The following is a 20,124-nucleotide window of genomic DNA, read 5'->3' as shown; positions in this document are numbered from 1 at the left end:
GGAAAAAAGGTCTATATTTTTGGACTATAGTGAAGACTTAATAAAATAAGAACTCAAAAGTATCCAAAAGAGTACAGCTATTGAATTATCTGTACCTAAGGCAAGTTCAACCTACATGCTCAATTCCTTCACAACATCGTAACCTTCGGGAAGGCAGGGCCCAATTTCTGTTCACTATTATGTATTAAGTCCACAAAGCACCTAGCATACAGTAGGTACTTAAAAACTCAGAGAATGAGGAAATGAGGGAACTACAGGATAAGCCAGCTACACAGGCTATTTTGACAGCAAACTTGAGTCACTAACCTGGCGGACCTTGCAGGGCAAGTTGAGGGCTGGAGGAGAAAGCTGAATTCCTCCAGGGTAAGTCTAGGGTCTAGTTCAACCTAGTACCCTGGGCCTGCAGAGGGTGCCCTTAAGCTTCCCAGCCTCAGAACTTCTAAACCTAGGAATGACCTTAGCTATCTTTGTCTGCTTCTTTGCCTCTTTTTTCTTACTGGGGAAAAGGTAGGATGAGGTGGAAGGTTCTATTTGAAGAAGTCAAGAGATAGGGAATACCCAGGTTCCTGGTGATAGCAGACATGGTTCAGGACCCTACCAGGAACCCAAAATTCCTGAGCCTTTGAGGGCACCAGTCACTGAAGCCTCCTCTAAGATGTGGAAGGGCACAGGCCTGGTGCTCCTGGAGGCTGGTACACCTGTTTAGTCTCGATTCCAGTTTTCAGGCCTGTCTGGCCTGGGTTTACACATCACCTGTTTAGATACCAGCAGGGAATGGTTCCTTTGGGAAGCTTTGGGCATTCCAGACCTCAGGGCCTTAAGATCTACCAAATCTGCTCCCTGAGATTGCTCAAAGTGTGGAGCTTCAATCTGCCCTCACTTCTCTCAACTGCACTGAGAGGGCCCCAGTGGCTGTTAACTCAGTGGGCACGTTGCAAATGTCCCCTTGGCCAGAGGACATAGTCAGGGATCCTGGAAGACCTCACCATGGCCTTGCAAAGCAGGTGTACACTGTTCCTGTTCCTCCAACACCATCCTCACTAACTTGGCCCCGTCACCTACCAGTGGGGGAAATCCATGTTTTCAGAGGCCTCTGAGGAAGACCAGGATGATTTGATGAGAGAAACTGGCACCTCCATTTCCTGAGCACTTAGTCCATGCGAGGCCTATATTGAGATTATCCAATCTGTGATGGGGGTGGAATTGGAATCTAGATAGTCTGACACCAGATCCCAAGTTCTGGGTCACTATGCACTGAATACCCTGCACTTGACACTCTCACTTTAGGCTTCATGGGGTTCCTCTTCCCTGCACTCCGCATGACAAACCTGCACCACTCTGTTAGGGCTCAAACTTTCCTAGGAAGTAATGTCCTCTAGACATCATCCCATCCACTTCCCCGCCTTCAGGCGGGTCTCTTGTCCCCAGGCAGTCATTTGCCCATCCCCCTTTCCTGCTCCCTGACTCCCTCAGTCTCTCTGGCCAGGCCCACACAGACCAGCCCTGGCCCCAACTCCCCCATGTTCAGATTACAAATAGGTGGTTTCTCTGGGTCCCCTACAGACGGACTGAAAGAGTTGAAGGTTCCTACAGGTCACCCTCATGGCCTCTTCACTCAGACCTCCCATTTTCTCCCGAGGGCATGCTGAAGACTGACCAGCCTCCTACCCTGAAGCTCAGCAGCCAAGTTATCTCGCTGCCCTCTAATTAACACCACCGGATCCTGTCTGTTGCCCCCAGGCCTGTTCAAGTCCCAAATGGGGATGTACAGTGGCTTGAACAACATTATGATTTGTAAAACCCACTCCTAATTAGTTTGACTTTGAATAAAGAGGGTAATTATTTTTAAATTTATTAACTGCTGCCTGGCCAGAGAAGTTTCCAGATCAAATGACATGGAGAAGCTATTTCTGCTCAGTGATGCAGCAATTTATATTACTGATCGGTCATTAAAACCTCTGGCACAAAACCACTTGTGTTTCCTGAGCCAAGATAGTGTCCGTGTGTCAAATTTCAAACCCAGAGTATAAATTAAGCCATTAATGGTATTTATCAGTTTATCTGGACTTAAAGAACTACTTACTAATTTAAGACATTCCTGATATAGAAGCCAGGTGGTGCGCTGGGTGTGCATGTGGGTGTGCACGTGCATGTATGTGTGTTTTCTCACTTTTATTTTACTGAACAGTGTAAAAAAAATTCTGATGTGTAAATGAAGTACGAGCATCTCGGGAACTGCCTAGCTGTTAATTCCTCACTGCTCTGCAACCCAAACATTTTGGAAGCAGCAGTGTTTTGCAATATGTATTTGTCATAATATAAAAGGTGTAAAATGATCTCTGTTTATCTCCTCAAAGCCTTCGTTGTACCAAAACAGAAAATTGAATGTGACAACAAAGCCTGAGCCCAGCCCAACCATAAGCGTGGCCTCCTAGAACACCAGCTTGAGCCCGTCAAGATCTTGAGGGCAGGGGGCAAGGAGGGGTCACACACACCAGGACAGAAACCCAGGTCAAATAGGGTCAAAAGGGTGAGATGTGAACATGCCATTCTCTTGGATAGGCTGCAATTGGAAATCGTTTCCATTAAATTCATTTTCCAGTTTCAAAAATACCTGTACGACACCATAACCACCTGCCCTATGCAAAGCCACACGTGAGCTCCATGAACTCCCACATGGCAGCCTTGGATATGAAGCTGAACTGATTCAGGCAAACTGTATCCTACTCCAGGAGGAGGATGTGCACATGAGGGTGTTGGGGCTTCTTTGGGGCACACGGTTCCAAAAGAGCTCTTCCCAGGCAGGGCCATGAACTCAATGACCTCTAAACAGGATCACCCTGAACCATTCAGCCTACAGACTCCTGGACAACACTCAGTCAATGCGGAGGCAGCCAGGGAGTAGTAGAAAGAACACTTGAGTTGGAGTTGGGTCAAGTTCTAGTTCTCCACTTCCTAGTGGGTAGTGTCTAGGCCCCCACGGTCTCATCTGTTAAATGGGTGTAATCGAGGAAAGTGTTTTATAAACTAAGGTAGCAAAAATATCAAGTGGCATTGGCATTATTTTTACTGTCCCAGGGTCTCCATTCCTTCTGTTTTTCAGAGCTCTTCCCTACCTACTCTCCCGTTGGCTTCCCAACGATACCTGGTCTCCCACCTGGCTTTTCCCACTCCAACAGCTTTAGTGACATTTTCAGCGCTCCCTGTCATCAGGCAACTCCCTTCCTCCTGGGACCCCTTTCCTGGAACAGAAAGGGCAAATAGATTTCAGACTGTATTGCTCATTGATTATTAGGAGAACTGAAAATCCACCTGAGTTCAGCAGGAAGTAGCGCTATGAGTGATGAATGAGCTCTGCCACATGTCAGAAAGAGTCACCATGGTCACACAGGACCTCTCTTTGCCAGCCCTATCCTGAGGGTAAAACTGCTGTCGTATCTCCCCTCGACACTGAGCACGACACCTGCCCCACACAAGGAAGTGGCTCTTCCCTGCTGGGGGAGCTCGCCCACAGCTCACACTGAGGCTGGCAGGGAGCCTTTCTCAAAGCATCCACCTTGGTCTCTCACTCCTAATTTGGATTCATTTTCTCCATTCCCCATCCTTTCAAGAGCTCAGTTTACTCAATCTTTATTGAGCACACCACATGGGGCCTATTGAGCAAGCCACATTTTACCTCAACATCAGCAGGGGGCACTCGGTTGCTGACCTCTCCCTCCTCCAGCCGAGGAGCCCCATCCACAAGATCTCTGGGGGGAAAACAAAAGGCCCAGACCACCACATTCGGACCTTCAGCTTCTTTCAAGAACAGGGCGTGTGCCTGAGTTGGTCACCATCATATCCCCAGCGGGTGCCAGGCACACAGGGGGTGCTCCCTACATCTGGGGTCTGCCTAGGAACAACCTCCACAGCTGCTCATCCCTCGAGGACTCAGCTTGCTCCCCTGCCCCTGGCTGAGAGGGCAGCTTGCTCCCTGCTGCTGCAAATTGAATCTGGATGGACAGAATTAAGCTGCTTGGCAAAGCTGGCTCACAGCTCATTCCCCCAGATTAGAACTCTCAGAGTGGGATTCTCAGTTACATGCGGTCTAGCAATAAGAAAATGGCTGGGACCCTGGGAGACCCGGTTCTCCCCTTGCTTTCATGACAACCACCTCTGGAACCCTGGGCAAAATAACCTAGCCAGGTCACTTTCTCTGTAACTGAGCTAGGGAGATGCTGACTGCAATGACGGCTCACCTGTAAAGCTCTCTTCCCATCATGACAGGGCAAGGCCTCTCCAGGCCAAAGCTCAAGATGCCAGTCAGGAGGCATGTTTTCCACTCAGAAAAGGCAAGGACAAGAACGCTGAAATATTGATGACAATAATCTTAACAGCAGCTGACTGGTGTTCTTCCTTCTTCCACTTTAGTCCCCTGTGGTAGCTTGTTTCCAAAGATGGCTGCCATCAATTCCTCCTTCTCTATAGGTTTCTGTCACTTCCCTACTGAGAAGGAGAGTCCAGCCTTCCACCACCTTCAATCTGGGGCTGACCTATGACTATCTGATTGATGAAATATGGTAGAAGTAATTAATGCTGTGTACTTCCAGCTTAGCTTTTAAGAGGACCGGCAGTTCCTGTGTCCTGACTCCCAGAAACCTGAGCTGTCACACAACAAGTCCAGGTTACTCTGCTGAAGAGAGAAGCCATGCAAAGGAACATTGAGACTCAGATAATTGAGTGAAGGAGCCATCTTGGACATCCAGCCCAGTTGAGTCTACAGATGACACCAGCTCCAGCCATTACCTGATGGAAACCACATGAGACCCCAAGAGAAAACCACCCAGCTGAGCCCAGTTACCCAAAGAACTGTCAGAGACAATAACACTTTATTGTTTTAAGCTACTATTGGAGTGGTTTGTTACATGACAACACTCTCTATGGTCAATCCTCAACACAAGAGTCAGAATAAGTCAAGTCAAGTCATTCATTATAATGTTATATGTATTTGACATGACAATAACATAAGTCAAGTCATGTCATTCTCCCAGTCAAAACCCTCCAATGGACTACTTTTCCCCCTTCTCTATAAATGCACATCTGTGTGTGTATATGTATTATATCTCAGTAAAGCTACATATGCATGTGTGTATGCGCGTGCATGCATGTGTGTGTACAGTCAAATGTCATTTAGTGATAAAGATATGTTCTGAGAAATGCTTCATTAGACAATTTTGTCTTAAATAGGGCACAGGGAGCCAAAAGAGCCCTGCCCATGACGAGGCAGTGAGCTAAATGATCCTGAGCCTTTTAGCCCATGGACAACACTCAGTCAATGTGCAGGCAGCTGGGAAGTCGTGGAAAGAGCACGTGAGTTGGGTCAAGTTCCAGCTCTCCACTTCCTAATGGGTAGCTTCTAGGCTACATCCTAGAGCACACTTAGATAAGCCTAGATGGTACCTAGGCTGTATGGGACAGCCAATTGTTCCTAGGCTACAAACCTTTATAGCATGCTACTCTACTAAACACTGCAGGCAATTATAACACAATGGTAAGCATTTACATATCTAAACACATCTAAATGTAGAAAAGGTACAGTAAAAATATGGCAGTATAATCTTATGAGACCACTGTCATATATGCAATCCATTGTTGATCAAAATGTCATTATATGGTATGATATAGATTGGATATTTGTCCTGCCCAAATCTCATGTTGAACTGTAATCCCCAGTGCTGGAGGTGGGGCCTGGTGGGAGATGACTGGATCATGGGGGTGGGTTTCTCCTGAATGGTTTAGCACCATCCTCTTGGTGCTATTCTCACGACAATGAGTGAGTTCTCTTAGAGAACTGGTCATTTAAAAGTATGCAGCTGCTTCCCCCTTGCCCGACTCTCTCTCTCTAGCTCCTGCTCTGGCCACGTGACATGCCTGCTCCCCCTTTGCCTTCCACCATGATTGTAAGCTTCCTGAGGCCTCCCCAGAGCCTGAGTCTAGATGCCAGCATGATGCTTCCTGGAAAGCCTGCAGAACTGTGAGCCAATTAAACCTCTTTGTAAATTACTCAGTCTCATGCATTTCTTTACAGCAATGCAAGAACGGCTTAATACACGGCACATCACTCTGTTTGTGTGTGTATGTATACATATGTGTGTATATATATATGTGTGTGTGTGTGTGTGTACATATATGAGAGAGGGGTGGCAAGAGTGATGCCAGTGACTCTTCCTGACACTGGCAGAGCTGATTTATATACATGTACACACCCATGCCGCTTTTCAGAGACCTAATACACGTACCATACAATATAAAATTCATGTCTTTTAAAGTGTACAGTTGAACTAATACATAGACTGGTCCCCGACTTAGGATTTTTCAACTTTATAATTGTGGGAAACCATCACAATTTTGAAGTAATGTACAGGATATAATAAATTCCATGAGATCTTCAACACTTTTATTATAAAATAGGTTTTATATTAGATGATTTTGCCCAACTGTTGGCTAACGTAAGTGTTCTGAGCACATTTAAGATAGGCTAGGCTAAGCTATGATGTTCAGTAGGTTACTTGTATTAAATGCATTTTCAATTTATTATCTTTTCAACTTACGATGGGTTTATCAGGACACAGTCCCATTGTAAGTCGAGGAGCCTCAGTATTCAAAGCTGTGCAGTCATCACCACGATCAATTCTAGAACATTTTCATCACTCCATGAAGAAACTCCAGCTCCATCAGCAGTCACTCTCCATTTCCTCACAACTTCCCCAGCCCCTGGCACCTACTAATTTACTTTCGGTCTCTATAGATTTGCCTATTCTAGATATTTTACATGAACAGAATCATTTTGCATCTGGCTTCCTTCATGGAGCATGTTCAAGTTCATCTATGTTGTAGTATGTATCAGTACTTCATTCCTTTTTAGGGCCAAGTAGTATATCATGGTATGAGTATACCGCACTTTGTTTATCCATTCACCAGTTGATAGACATGGGGTTGTTTCCATTTTTTGGCTATTATGAATAATGCTGCTGTAAACATTCATGTACAGGTTCTTGTGTGAACATATCTTCTCAGTTCTCTTGGCTGTATACCTAAGAGAAGAACTGCTGCTTCGTATGATAATTCTGTGTTTAACCTTTTTTTTTTTTTTTTTTTTTTGAGATGGAGTCTCACTCTGACGCCAGGCTGGAGTGCAGTGGCGCAATCTCAGCTCACTGCAACTTCCGACTTCCTGGTTCAAGTGATTCTCCTGTCTCAGCCTCCCCAGTAGCTGAGATTACAAGCACATGCCACCACGCCCAGCTAATTTTTGTATTTTTTTAGTAGAGACAGGGTTTCACCATGTTGGCCAGGATGGTCTCAATCTCCTGACCTTGTGATCTGCCTGCCTCAGCTAACCTCTTGAGGAATTGCCAGAATGTTTTCCAAAGTGGCTGCACCATCTTACACTCCCATGAGAGTTCTGGTTTTTCCACATCTTTGATAACACTTGTAACTATCTGTACTTTTTATTGTAGCCACATTGTAGTGGGTGTGAAGCAGTTATCTCACTGTGGTTTTGATTTGCATCTCCCTGATGGTGAATGCAGTTGAGCATCTTTTTCATGTGCTCATTGGCTACTTGTCTATCTTTGGAGACATGTCTGTTCAGAACCTTTGCCCATTATTTAATTTGATTATTTGTTTATGTTTTTTGAATTATAAGACCTCTTTCTATTTCTAGCTATAAGTTCCTCATCAAATATATGATTTTCAAATATTTTCTCACACTCTGAAGGACTTTTAGCACATGCAGAATAAAACCCAGATCTTTTACCAGGGCTGAGAGACTTGCCAGATCCTGTCCTCATCCCTCACCACTCTACACGTCACTCCCAGCTCTCTGGCCACCACTGCTCTGCGTGCAGGTCCTTAAACTTGTCAGGCTTGATCCAGCCTCAGGGCTTCCACAAGTGCTCACTCCCTTTGCTTAGACATTCTTCCCAGAAATTTTTGAGTGGCTCACTCCTTCACTTTTTAAGACTCTGCCCGGATACCACCTTCTTGGAGAGGCCTTCCCTAACCATTCTATCCACGACGTTTCTCCCTAAATATCCACAATATTTCTTTTCTCCCTATTATTCTCTACTCCTTATCCTTTTCTAGTAGCACTTAATATGTATAAGCAGACATGATATTGTACATTTATTTGCTGATTCTGTCTCCCAGCTAGAAGCTCAGTTCCATGAGGGGCAGCAATGTCATCTGTCTCATGCATTACTATATCTTAAATGCCTAAACAGTGCCAGGCACATTGTAGAAACTCAATAAATATCTATTATGTTAAATATACCTACTACTATTTATTGAGTGCTTACTATGAGCCAAACACTCCATGAAATACTTCAAGTAGAATACCTTATTTCATCCCCACAACAACCCTAATGCTATGAGGTAGACACTAATATTACTCCACTTCTGTAACAGATGAGAAATCTAAATTAAGAGAGTTTAAATAATTTATCCATGGCCCCACAAATAGAAAGTGGCAGAGTCAGGATTAAACCCATGCAGTCTCAGCTCTGAACTATAAGGCTCTACCACGCCTGTCCCCACTACTAACTCCAGCAAGTCACTTTCCCTCCTTTCAGCCTCAGTTTCCTCATCTATGACATAAGAGTAGCTTTCTACCTTACTTTACAGGGTTACTGAGAGATTGGCCAGGTGGGATCACGTAAAGCAGTGGTCCCCAACCTTTTTGGCACCAGGGACCAGTTTTATGGAAGACAACTTTTTCATATATGGCAGGGTACAGGAGGGTGGTCCTGGGACGACTTAAGCACATTACATTTATTGTGTACTTTATTTCTATTATTACATTGTAATATATAATGAACTAATTATGCAACTCACCATAATGTAGAATTAGTGGGAGCCCTGAGCTTGTTTTCCTGCAACTAGATGGTCCCATCTGGGGGTGACGAGAGACAGTGACAGATCATCAGGCATTAGATTCTCATAAGGAGTGCAAAACCTAAACCCTTTGCATGCACAGTTCACAATAGGGTTTGTGCTCCTATGAGAATCTAATGCTGCTGCTGCTGCTTTGACACGAGGAGGAGCTCAGGTGGTAATGCGAGCAACGAGGAACAGCTGTAAACACAGATGAAGTTTCACTTGCTCGCCCACTGCTTGCCTCTTGCCATGCAGCCTGGTTCCTAACAGACCACCACAGACACCAGTCCATGATCCTAGGGTTGGGGACCCCTGACATAAAGCACCAAGAACAGTGCCTGCCTCACTGTAAGTGTTAAGTGTGAGCTGCTGTGATGATGTGATGACAATGACTCTGATCACAATGATCAGATGACTTTGGTGCGGTGAAATCAATCCCTTTGAAATCAAATAAAGCTCTATCATTGTGAGTTAATATTGTTCAAATGCATCCTGTGTACACGCTGATTTTAGAGAATGTCTCAGCTCTCGCAGAGGGAGGACTAACCAACTGCGGCCACATGAGGGTTTCAGTTTCATCAGATGGGTGTGAGCGATTTCCCGACCAAGGGAAGAAGATGTTTTGATAATATCACAGACTAAGGCCTCAACAAGAGCATACTAGATACCTCCAAGAAAATGGGATCTCAGTGGCCGGTTAGAGACAGATCCTGGCCTAATCTAGGACAGCCATTCTCATGGGGCCATGTCATACTTGTAAACTTCTGCTGGGCCAGCCACACAGACAAGAGTAGCTGAACGTGGCAGAAGCCCATCCTACTCACAGCTCCCCCAGGAAATGTACTGGATGTCACATTTGCTAAAAAGAGGTTGCCACCCAGACAGTTCATGTCCATGTACTACCAACACTGTGGAAAACCTGGAGAACAGGAATCCAAGTCAACTCACCAGTATGGGTCTGCCTGTGTGTCTCCAGGGCATCCTCCTTCGAAAACTGTGCGCCGCACTGATCACAGACAAAGGCTTTGGCACCCGCTGAAAGAAAGGAGAGGCAGTTACCGCTAGAGCAATAGTCCGTTGGTGAGCAGGGAGGTCCTGGGCCACAACTGTGCAGGTAGACACTAGGGGAGGGGACTGGACACCTGCAAAAATCCTGAGTGAGGGATCATCCATGGCTCAAACCCTCCTCCAAGAGGTGAACACTCACCCAACTGAATTCCGAATGCCCTTGTCTAGGGCTCTTCTAGAGAGAAGGAGAAACAAAATCAGAATAACTAAGATAAACAGAAATGGGTTCCAAGTTAGATACCTCAAGAAGAAGGAGGATCTGAAGACCTAGCTCCAGGTGATGGGAGGACAGAAGAAAAATGATGCCAACAAAAGGAAATGTGCCCTGTTGCCTAAACTATACTTTATGGGAAGGTAAGAATTGCTGACACACCTGGATGTCCATGGGGACTTCTGACTCAGTGTGTCCAAAACTAAACTCATCATCTATCCTCAACTGCCGCCTGCATCTGACCATTTAAAACCGCTGAATGGCTCCCCAGTGCCTGGAGAACAAGGTCCAAACTCCTTACTGTGACTCACAAAGCACTACTGGGTGTGCTCCTCTTTCCTGCTTTGTCTCTCACACCTCACTCTTGCTCTCTTTTCTCCAGCTACACTGAACCACACAGGCTCCCTGGAGGAACCATGTGATTCCTCATCGCTAGGCCTGTGCACATTCTTCTGCACGTCCTCTACCTCTGACATTCTCCCACGCTTCTCTGGCTGCTATGGTGCAGTTGGAGCTCCTGTTCATCATTCATGCGTCGACTTCAATACCCGAGCGCCCGAGTGTAGGTGAGGCAATGCTCCTTTATGCTCCCATAGCACCTGGTATGTTCCAGCTCTCGGCCCTTGCTGTGCTCCATTCTAAATGCCTGTGGCCCTGTCTTTCTCTCTCTCCACACCGTAAGCTTCCTGGAGGAGGGACCGTGTCATCTTGTGCACAGCTACATCTGCCTGACACACAGTGGAAACCTATTACTATACATATTTGTGGAATAAATAAAATTAATTCAGTGCAACTCAATTTAATAAACTTTCTCGGAACTGTTATTTAGAAGGCTTAAAGTGATAATGCCACCATGTCAAGATGAAACAGTACTTTTTATCATTGGCTAATAGTCTTCATGGCTCTACTATATTATCTGATCCAGGGGTCAGCTGTCACAAGCCTTGGCATTTTTCCTTCAAGATGTCTGGTAGATGCACTCTTCCACTGCACTGGGTGCAGTGATTCCACTGCAATCACCACCCCATTCAGGCCCTTGCTGCGTCACACTCAGAACACTGTAAGACGCAAGGTCGTTTCCACACCACCAGCCACCCGCAATCTACTCAACAGATGCAGGTTCCTCTACAGCCACTTGATTCCTCACACTTTCTTACTCAAGAAGACACAATGCCTCCCAATGTGTACTGGCTCTAAATTCCTCTACTTGGCTTCAAGGCCTTCCATAACCTGTCCCTGGTTAGCCACCCACCTCCATAGGTAAGCTGTCCTCACCAGCCCTCTCTGGGTGCCGCTTGACCTTCCCAGCGTCTCTGTGCTTGAGCAATGCTCAGTCCCATTCCTCCATCTGTTCCAATCCCACTTCATTTTCAAGGCCAGAGTTTGTGGACATCAAGCACTCCAGTCCCTTACTCTTCTGTCCTTTCCAATCTGCCACTGCACTCTGTTCCTTTCAACACGTCTTAGCACTTTGTTGTTGTTGTCATTGTTTTTGAGATAGGGTCTCTGTCTGTCACCAAGGCTGGAGTGCAGTGGTGCAATCATAGCTTATGGCAGCCTCAACCTCCTAGGTTCAAGCAATCCTCCCACCTCAGCCTCCTGAGTAGCTGGGACTACAGGTGCACGCCACCATGCTTGCCTAATTCTGTTTTTTTGTTTATTTTATTTTATTTTATTTCATTCATTTATTTATTTATTTTAAAGAGATGAGGTCTCACTGTGTTTCCCAGGTTGGTCTTGAGCTCCTGGGCTCAAGCAGTCCTCCCACCTTGGTCTCCCAAAGTGCTGGGGGATTCCAGGTGTGAGCCACTGTGTCTGGTCATCTTAGCTCTTTTTAAAATATGCCTGTGTTTTAGTTTTGTATTGGAGCCTCGTACGAGCCAGAACTACTTTTTACACAAATTTGTTTACACAAATTTGTAGCCCACAGTGCTGTTTTCAAATCACCTCAGATTTCCTGAGGCTTGACTATATGCCAGGCATGATGCTAAATGCTTAATATGCATGATTTGTCCCAACAACCACCATTGATAGTACATGCTATCATTATCTCCATGTAGCAGATGAGTAAATTCAAGCTCAGAGAGGTTAACCACTTTGCCCAATGCCACACAGTGGTTAACATAGTAAAGGTGAATTCAAACACAGGCAGCCTGATTTCAGAGTAATCCCCATACCCTTCAGCCTCCCTAGGGTTCCATCTGCAAAGATGTTTCGTGGATAAGACTTCATGGGTGGGGTCTGAGCTCCCATCTCTGAATGAAAATTCAATTTACCTATTTTACACATCAGGGCTTTGGGGTTGGAAAAATGACTCCACTACTTTTCTAGAAATTTGAAAACCTCTGCCTTTGAGAATCAGCACATACTGAAGGAATGTAACTCCAAATACAAGCTGTTCCAGCACGGACTTCAATACCAATGAATGCTTCTTACAGTGAAGAATATGAGGACCCTAGAGGAGGTCCAGAATGTGGGATCCTCTGGGGGTATCGACTTTCTCTATCTCACTGACACCTATCTTTCTACTGATGAGTAGGATATACTCTAGTAGGTGCTCAATAAATGTGAGTCGACTGGCTGGATAAGTGGGTGATAAAGTGCCCCAGGGAAGATATGAACTCGCTTTTCCTGAAGAGCTTTAAAAATAAATATTGTCATTTGCCTTAGGTGGCTGGGGTTGAATTTTACCTGGAGGCAGGGAGAACCCCGTGGTGACCTCTGGGTGTCCCTTCAAGCCACAGGGCATCCTCAGGCCAAGCACCTGGTACACGGCTTAGAGAGCTTTGAAGAAAGAGCCAAGAAAACTTCTAGCCCGCAGTGACGGCAAAGTAGTCACAACGTGTGTTCACAGGGGTAGCAGCCAAGACTACCTTTCATCCATTTACACCGGAAATGCAGAAAGCACCTCCAAGAGCAGAGTGGGCCTGGATGGGAAAGCTGGGGCTGGATGAAGTCACAGCTCCCTCACAATTAGAAACTGCCCCCAGTCCCAAATCATTAGCCATCAATGATTTTTCTGTGGATCTCTAAGGAATCTGATTTTAATTGTATTTCTTCCTTGGGTTCTATCTGCTCTCACAGCTCCCTAAAGGAGAAAGGGGAAGCAAAGGCCCGAGGAGGGAAGCACCAGCTGGGAAGGGGAGGGCACCCCAATCGGCGAGAAGCCCACCATGCCACAGGCTTCCAAGGGATGTGGTACAGAGGGTTCTTAGAAAACAGCCATCACTGTGGGCTAGAGGAGCTTCTCGCTTTAATGACTGAGAAGCAGAGAAAAAGGAAGGAGGCCAGGTAGGAAATAAAGGGCCGGATGTGTACCATCAGACAAGTGCAGAGGAAGATGAAGACAGATAAGCACACATGATCTAGTAAAGGCAGCTGCCTCGGCCCAAGCCTGACCACATCTGCTTGCCTTCAAAGTCCCGCCACTCCACCCCCACCTCGCTAAAGTCACGACACTGAGCTGAGCATGTGAAAGCCCCTGACCTCGGTGACTCTGGGCCAGGTCCCTCCTTAACACGTGGATAACACAAACGTCAGATCCCATTGCTAGCCCCCACTCACGAAGCCCCAATACTCCCACGCCCACCCAGACAGGCTCTGACTTCCCCCCAACTCTCCGGGGTGAGAGCAAAGACGGGCAGTTCCATGGACACGTGAGCGGAGCACAGCAAGACAGACAAAATCCTCTCTCCCAAGGAGGCTTGTGCCTTTAAATTGTCTCTGTAATGGCTGGCTCAGAGGCAGAAATATTTGGCAGCCCTGAAATTAAAAGTGATAAATTTCCTCGCCAAGCTTTGATCGATAATAGAGGCCTCATCTGTTAATCAATAAGACAGTCTCTGCCTGTTTACTGTGCATATGTTGTTCACTGCTGCCTTCAGTATGATGTCAGGTTTGCATTCAAAGCAACTCAAGTGTGTATAAACCACATGGCTATTCCCAAAATGCATTACGGTGACATCATGCAGCCGCTAATACATTTATAAAGCATCAATGGGAGGGGGCGAAGGGGGAGGGAAGAAGGTCATGCCAGCTGAACACAGCGGGTGCGCATGGACCTAGCAGCAGCACTTACACCCACAAAATTTCCTGGGGCTCAACCTGGAGTAGGGAGAACTCCAAGGACACAGCTCTGGGATGGCCATGACTTGCCATATCCTTCCTACACACGGGGGCTGGTTTTTGAATGTCCAGTAACTATATGCCGAGAGGTGGATTACAGGAAATAAACAAAAGAGACGAAATCCCTGCCCTCAGGGAGCTTATGTTCAAGAGGGGAGGGCAGATTTTTAAAGAGCAAGTAAATATAAAACAGGCCAGGTGGTGATATGTGATAAAAAGATAAATAAATTAAGTGAAGAGGGCCGGATACAATGGCTCATGCCTGTAATCCCAGCACTTTGGGAGGCCGGGATGGGTAGATCACTTGAGCTTAGGAGTTCAAGACCAGGCTGGCCAACGTGGTGAAACCCCATCTCTACTAAAAATACAAAAATTGGCCAAGCATGGTGGCTGATTTTAAATCCCAGCTACTCAGGAAGCTGAGGCAGGAGAATAGCTTGAGCCCGGAAGGCAGAGGTTGCAGTGAGCTGAGATCACACCATTGCACTCCAGCCTGGGAAACAGGAGTGAAACCCTGTCTCAAAACAACAACAACAACAACAACAACAAAGCATTAAGTAAAGATAAACAGAGAGTGCCAGGGGCTGTTCTTTTACACAGGGTAGTCAATGAGGCCCTCGCTGATGTGCTGACATCTGCATAGAGCAAGGCCACCACGTGAGAACATCCACGCCAGGCAAGGGAAGAGGAGCAAGGAGGCCAGCTGCACGGGATGGAGTGACATTGAGGTGGGAGACGTGGGGGTGGGGGAAGTTAAGGGATAGATTGCGGGAAAGAAATTAAATAGCAGAGGGAGAATAGCAGAAGATAAAGGGCGCTAGACCCTTGCTATCCACAGCAATCACAGATCCAAGCAAACCGAGGACAATAGCAGGATCTAGAGGTGCAGGCACGAGACCCCATGCCTAACTTGGCCACTCACAGCTGTGGGCATCACACCAGTCATCACACCTTGATGAACTGATTTCCCAATCTGTAAAATGGGCATAAGCCTATCTGTCTGCCTCCCTGAGGCTGCTGTGAGGAGCAAACAGGATAATAGACACGAATGAATACAAAACTCCTTGTCAATCACAAAACACTCTGTGGATAGCAGAGGTCCTTGGTGCCATTTATACCTCAGGAGGCAGTGCAGTGTGGTTAAGAGCTCAACATTTGGGTCAGACAGATCAGAGGTCAAATCCCAGGCAAGCTAGTCGCCAGCTATAACCCTCAGCAAGCTGCCAGTCTCAGGGAGCCTGTCGCCTCAGCTGTAAAATGGAAGCAGTAAGGGGATGTCCCTTGGAGAGTTGGAACAAGGTGGGGAAAGTGCTCCACCCCACAGCTGGTGGGTAGATACACAGAACCAGTAAGTCGCAGCTACCATCTTCTCCAGTCACTTTTCCTTTAAAGAAAGAGCTCCCTTCACGCAATTAAAGTATGACTGAATTTACTGGAATTGGATGTAGTTATTTGGAGGCCATTTATCTTGTGTAAAGTGAGTTTCACATTCATAAAGACATATGGTAGCACACGTGCACATACATGAACACATGCACGCACACCCCACCTTGTTCCTCTAATTTAAAGATGAGTGATTGTTTTGTTGAGGGGAGCAGAAAAATCTGCCATCGAACCAATATGTCACTATCAGCAGCTATTCACCAACCTGGCTCTGAAGTCTTCTCTGGACAAGCCCCTGGAGCCCCATTCAACTGTCCTGTATTTGGGGCTCTCTTCCGTCTTCCCAGTGGACTGTAACTGTGAGAGCAGGTTCCCACCTCTCTTGGGCTTTACCATATCCCCGATGCCCTGCGCCATGCCTGGCATACAGTCTGTGCCCACTAAATCCTTGTTAAACAAAGAAAGACCCAGGCAGGTTCCTGGGTGCAGAACTCACTTGGGAAGGGCATAATGGCCACTCAGGGCACTGCCAAGCTGTCTGTCCCCTAGGGGGTGGCAGAGTCCTTATTCTGCACACTCAGTTCTCTACTACCCCCTATTTGAAACTCAAGGACATGGTCTCTGGCTAGGTCTCAGGTAGCTGAGAGGAAAAGGGAGGAAAGGTTAGAAAGTAGGGCTGTCTGCTTCCTCTGGTGCAAGACCTCCCTCTCATCAGCATGTCTGCTCCCAACTCAGTCCAACACTCACTGTGGCAGCCAACAACCAACCCTTCCCTCCGCTACAGTCAGTGAGCCTCCTGCCCCCAGGCAGTGATCTGCCGAGTGACTACTGCCTACCCCAGGCACTGAGTTTATCTGAGATTCCAGGTACCCAGCTGTGAAAGAGACAGGCAGACATCTTTGCCCCTGCCAGTCTCCCAGGGACCCCACAGATGAGGGATTCGGGATGTTCTAAGCACCACCCTGCAGGGAGCTCCCTGACCATCTTGGGTTCTCCAGACCCCTACTCTTCTCCCCTTTTTCCCTGACTTCCTGACACCTCCAGAAGGTTGGGGATAAAGGAAGGAGGAAGGTTCAAAGCCAGTTAAAGTTTGGTGGAAAGAGAGGATGCACATGCCAGAAGCAGGACTGAGGCCTCCGTGTGTGGGAGCAGCTCTCCCTCTGTGCCAAGGATCACCCCAACTCACAGGAATCAAAGGAGGGAACAGCCAGCAGGGCACTTTCAAAAACATAAAGCTTTCTCTAAATGCCCAGGATCCCAATGACAATAAAGCTGAAATCCAGTAGAAGCCATGACAAGCTCCCTGCAGCTGCCCTCTCCCCCTTGTCAAAGAGCCTCCCTCCCTACCTGCCCTAACCAGAAATGAGGCTGAGGGGGTCCCGGCATCCAGGAAGGAAGCAGAAGACACTGAATGCAATCAGATATGGGGTGGTGTCTCTCTGAAGGAAATAAGGCAGAAGCCAATGAGGGAAGAAAAAAAAATCCAAATCCCTCCCTCTCCAAAGCCTCTCCCACCCCCATGCTAATAATAAGAAGGGGGAAGAAAAGAACCACTGAAAAAACACCTAATGTTTGCCAGCATCTAATGTTGAGTGGTGTGTCCTTTTTTTCAAAATTCCTTGAGATTTTAAAACAAACATCTTGAATGTTCTGATGAGATCTGCACGCCTGCTTACATAAGGAAGTACAGAGTGTACCAAAACAGCAGACCCAAAAAAAGCATAAGCTGTCAGAACAATGAGTACAGACGCAGGGCATTTTACAACAGGCCACGGTGTACAGTTTTATTTACAGTACCTCTTATCAGACGGAGAACAGCACACTGGCTGCCAATTCCAAAGGCCGGCACTGCGTGTTCTTTCCCTCAAGGAGATGTGTACTCCCAGAGAGGAGCTTGAAGGCTCTCTCTCTCTCTCTCTCTCTCTCTCTAGCTCTCGCTCTTGCTCTTTCTCCTTTATCAACAAAACAAAAAGCTGATCCAGAACCAGAGTTTCTGGAAGGTACACAGATTCAGGGAAGAGGGAAAAGGGAAAGCAGGTGAGCAAACGCTGGCTGAAAGGAAAACAACCAGCCCCATGGATCGGTCCAGGATCTGGTTCAAGGGTAGCTGTGGTTGACAAGGCTGTGGGGAAAGGTCCTCAGAGTCCGGCCTCACTACAGGATGGGAGGGTGAACGAAATAATGATACAGGACCCCACATAAATATAGGATGGAGAAAGACACCAGGAAATTCTCCTGGGCTGAGCAACAGAACAACGGGAGTCACCTGGGATTGAGGACAGGTGGTTTTTAGATCTCCAAAAGCCAGTGTCCCACCAGTGACTTGGCAAATGACTGACACCTCATGTGTGGCTAAATATCCACTCTGCAGAAGAGGAAACCCTGGAATGGGTCAGGAGGAAATGCTGAGACATCTCTATGGCTGAGAGAACATTTCTTATCCTACCTAATAAATGTGATGCTACTAGGAAGCTGCATGGTGCCTTTGTCTCTTACTGGGATCCTGCAGTCCCTCTCTCAAGTCCCACAGGGAGCACACAGGTCTACCTTGTCCCTTATCCCTGCAACTCAATTCTCAGCCAGAGTGGCTCGGAAAGCTCTTTTGTTACCCCTTTTAGCGTCAGTGGGTAATCCAACAGGCTTAGAAACACTGTCCACAGCCAGAACACACACATGCACTCAATATTAAGCTGCACAGTAAGGTAGTGAAGAGCACGCTCTCTGGAATCAAACAAACTCTGGTTCAAGTCCCAGTTCTACCATGTCTAGCTACCACCCTGGAGAAGTGAATTATCTCTTCTAGGCCTGTTTCTTACCTAGAAAACTGGGCTCAGAGTGTTTATGCCACAGGGTTGGTTGAGGGATGATTAATTTAAATAATATATGTAAAGTGTTTAATACCCTGTCTGGCATACAGTAACTGCCCAATAAATGCTAGTTGTCATTAACACCAACATCATCATTGACATCAGGAGATAAAATAATAGCAATGTATAAGACACACACAAACATCAAATGCACGCAAGAGATATATCACGTGATTTAAAATATTCTTACCTCTCCAGCCAAAACACACCAGTAAAGATGGGGTCAGATCATTCTTCCTCAGGAGGAGATCAAGGAAATGACACCCCTACCGTCTGCTCCCATCATCACTCATGGCCAATGTTTAATGGTATTATTACCCTCCTACTGCCTACCCAGAAGGGAATCAGGGAATGCAAACCAGTTTGAGATGATTTATGTTTTTAAAAATACATGAGTGAATTACTTTAAATAAAATGCAAGTAGGAGAGTAAATTTGTTGCACATTTTTTAAAAATACAGGCCAGGTGCAATAGCTCGTCCCTGTAACCCCAGCCTGGGTGACAGAGTGATACTCTGTCTCCAAAAAAAAATACAAATATTCCTGAAGTCTAAGAGTAGTGATTCAGGGGTTCACCTTACCATTGCTTCTAATCTCTTTCTTCTCCTGGCAACTTCTATGACTGAGCAATCATGGTATTGTGGTAGTCAGCACAGGGGCACAAAATCTCTCTTACTACAGGAATGTCAGCCCCTGCTGTGATGAACCAGACTTCCTTCCAGACATGCCTTGCCAACTGAGAGATCTCTCGGAGGTTAACAGTCAGGCCCCCTCAAAATGAAGTCCCGGGCCCGGTGCGGTGGCTCACTCCTGTAATCCCAGCACTTTGGGAGGCCGAGGCCGCGGATCACCTGAGGTCAGGAGTTGGAGACCAGCCTGACCAACATGGAGAAGCCCCATCTCTACTAAAAATACAAAATTAGCCGGGCATGGTGGCGCATGCCTGTAATCCCAGCTACTCAGGAGGCTGGGGCAGGAGAATCGCTTGAACCCCGGAGGCGGAGGTTTTGGTGAGCTGAGATCACGCCATTGCAGTCCAGCCTGGCGACAGAGCAGCAGCTCAAATCCAGAGACGGCTTTAAGGTTCTACCGGTACGGTACCGGCATCAACTTCACAGCCTCACTTCCCTCCTGAAAATGTAGCTATTCATCCTCACATGATAGATTAAACAAGAACCTATATGAGGTACCTGGCACATAGCAGGTGCTCAAGTCACAGTCATTATCATGATTGTAGAATAATTTCACTTCATCAAGCTGATGAGCTCCAGGAGGACAGCTCCTGGCCATAGCCTACAGGGTATGCAGCCCATAGTATTTCCAGCCCCACAGCTGTGGGAGAAGCCCAATCGCAATGAGTAAATGGCCTGGGTAAATGAGACACTGTGTTCTCTGGGGCTCTCATATACATGATATTATGCTATTTGGAATGGGAGACAGGACCACCCTTAGGTGAGACAGGGTAGATAATTGGCTCAAGGAGGCTTCTGCTGGCCAGCGCACCCAAGATTTTCCAAAGTACCAAAAGAAATTGACTTGGGGTCCTGACTGTCAC

The 20,124-nt window shown here is 46.7% G+C and overlaps 1 protein-coding gene across 2 annotated transcripts in view; it reads right to left on the bottom strand.

Annotated features, from left to right (window-relative positions):
- The window catches only part of ZBTB16 (zinc finger and BTB domain containing 16), a 194,889-nt gene that overhangs the window by 58,185 nt on the left and 116,580 nt on the right, over positions 1 to 20,124 (bottom strand). For both annotated transcript variants that reach the window (XM_032167453.2, XM_032167452.2), the window contains exon 4: positions 9,865 to 9,951. In XM_032167453.2, the coding sequence (XP_032023344.1) occupies positions 9,865 to 9,951 (87 nt within the window). The remainder of the gene's footprint in view (positions 1 to 9,864; positions 9,952 to 20,124) is intronic.

The sequence above is a fragment of the Hylobates moloch genome, unplaced genomic scaffold (assembly GCF_009828535.3).
Source record: "Hylobates moloch isolate HMO894 unplaced genomic scaffold, HMol_V3 SCAFFOLD_11, whole genome shotgun sequence".
Lineage (NCBI taxonomy): Eukaryota > Metazoa > Chordata > Mammalia > Primates > Hylobatidae > Hylobates > Hylobates moloch.
Note: the sequence above shows the minus strand (reverse complement) of the source record. Positions and strands in the feature narration are given on the sequence as shown.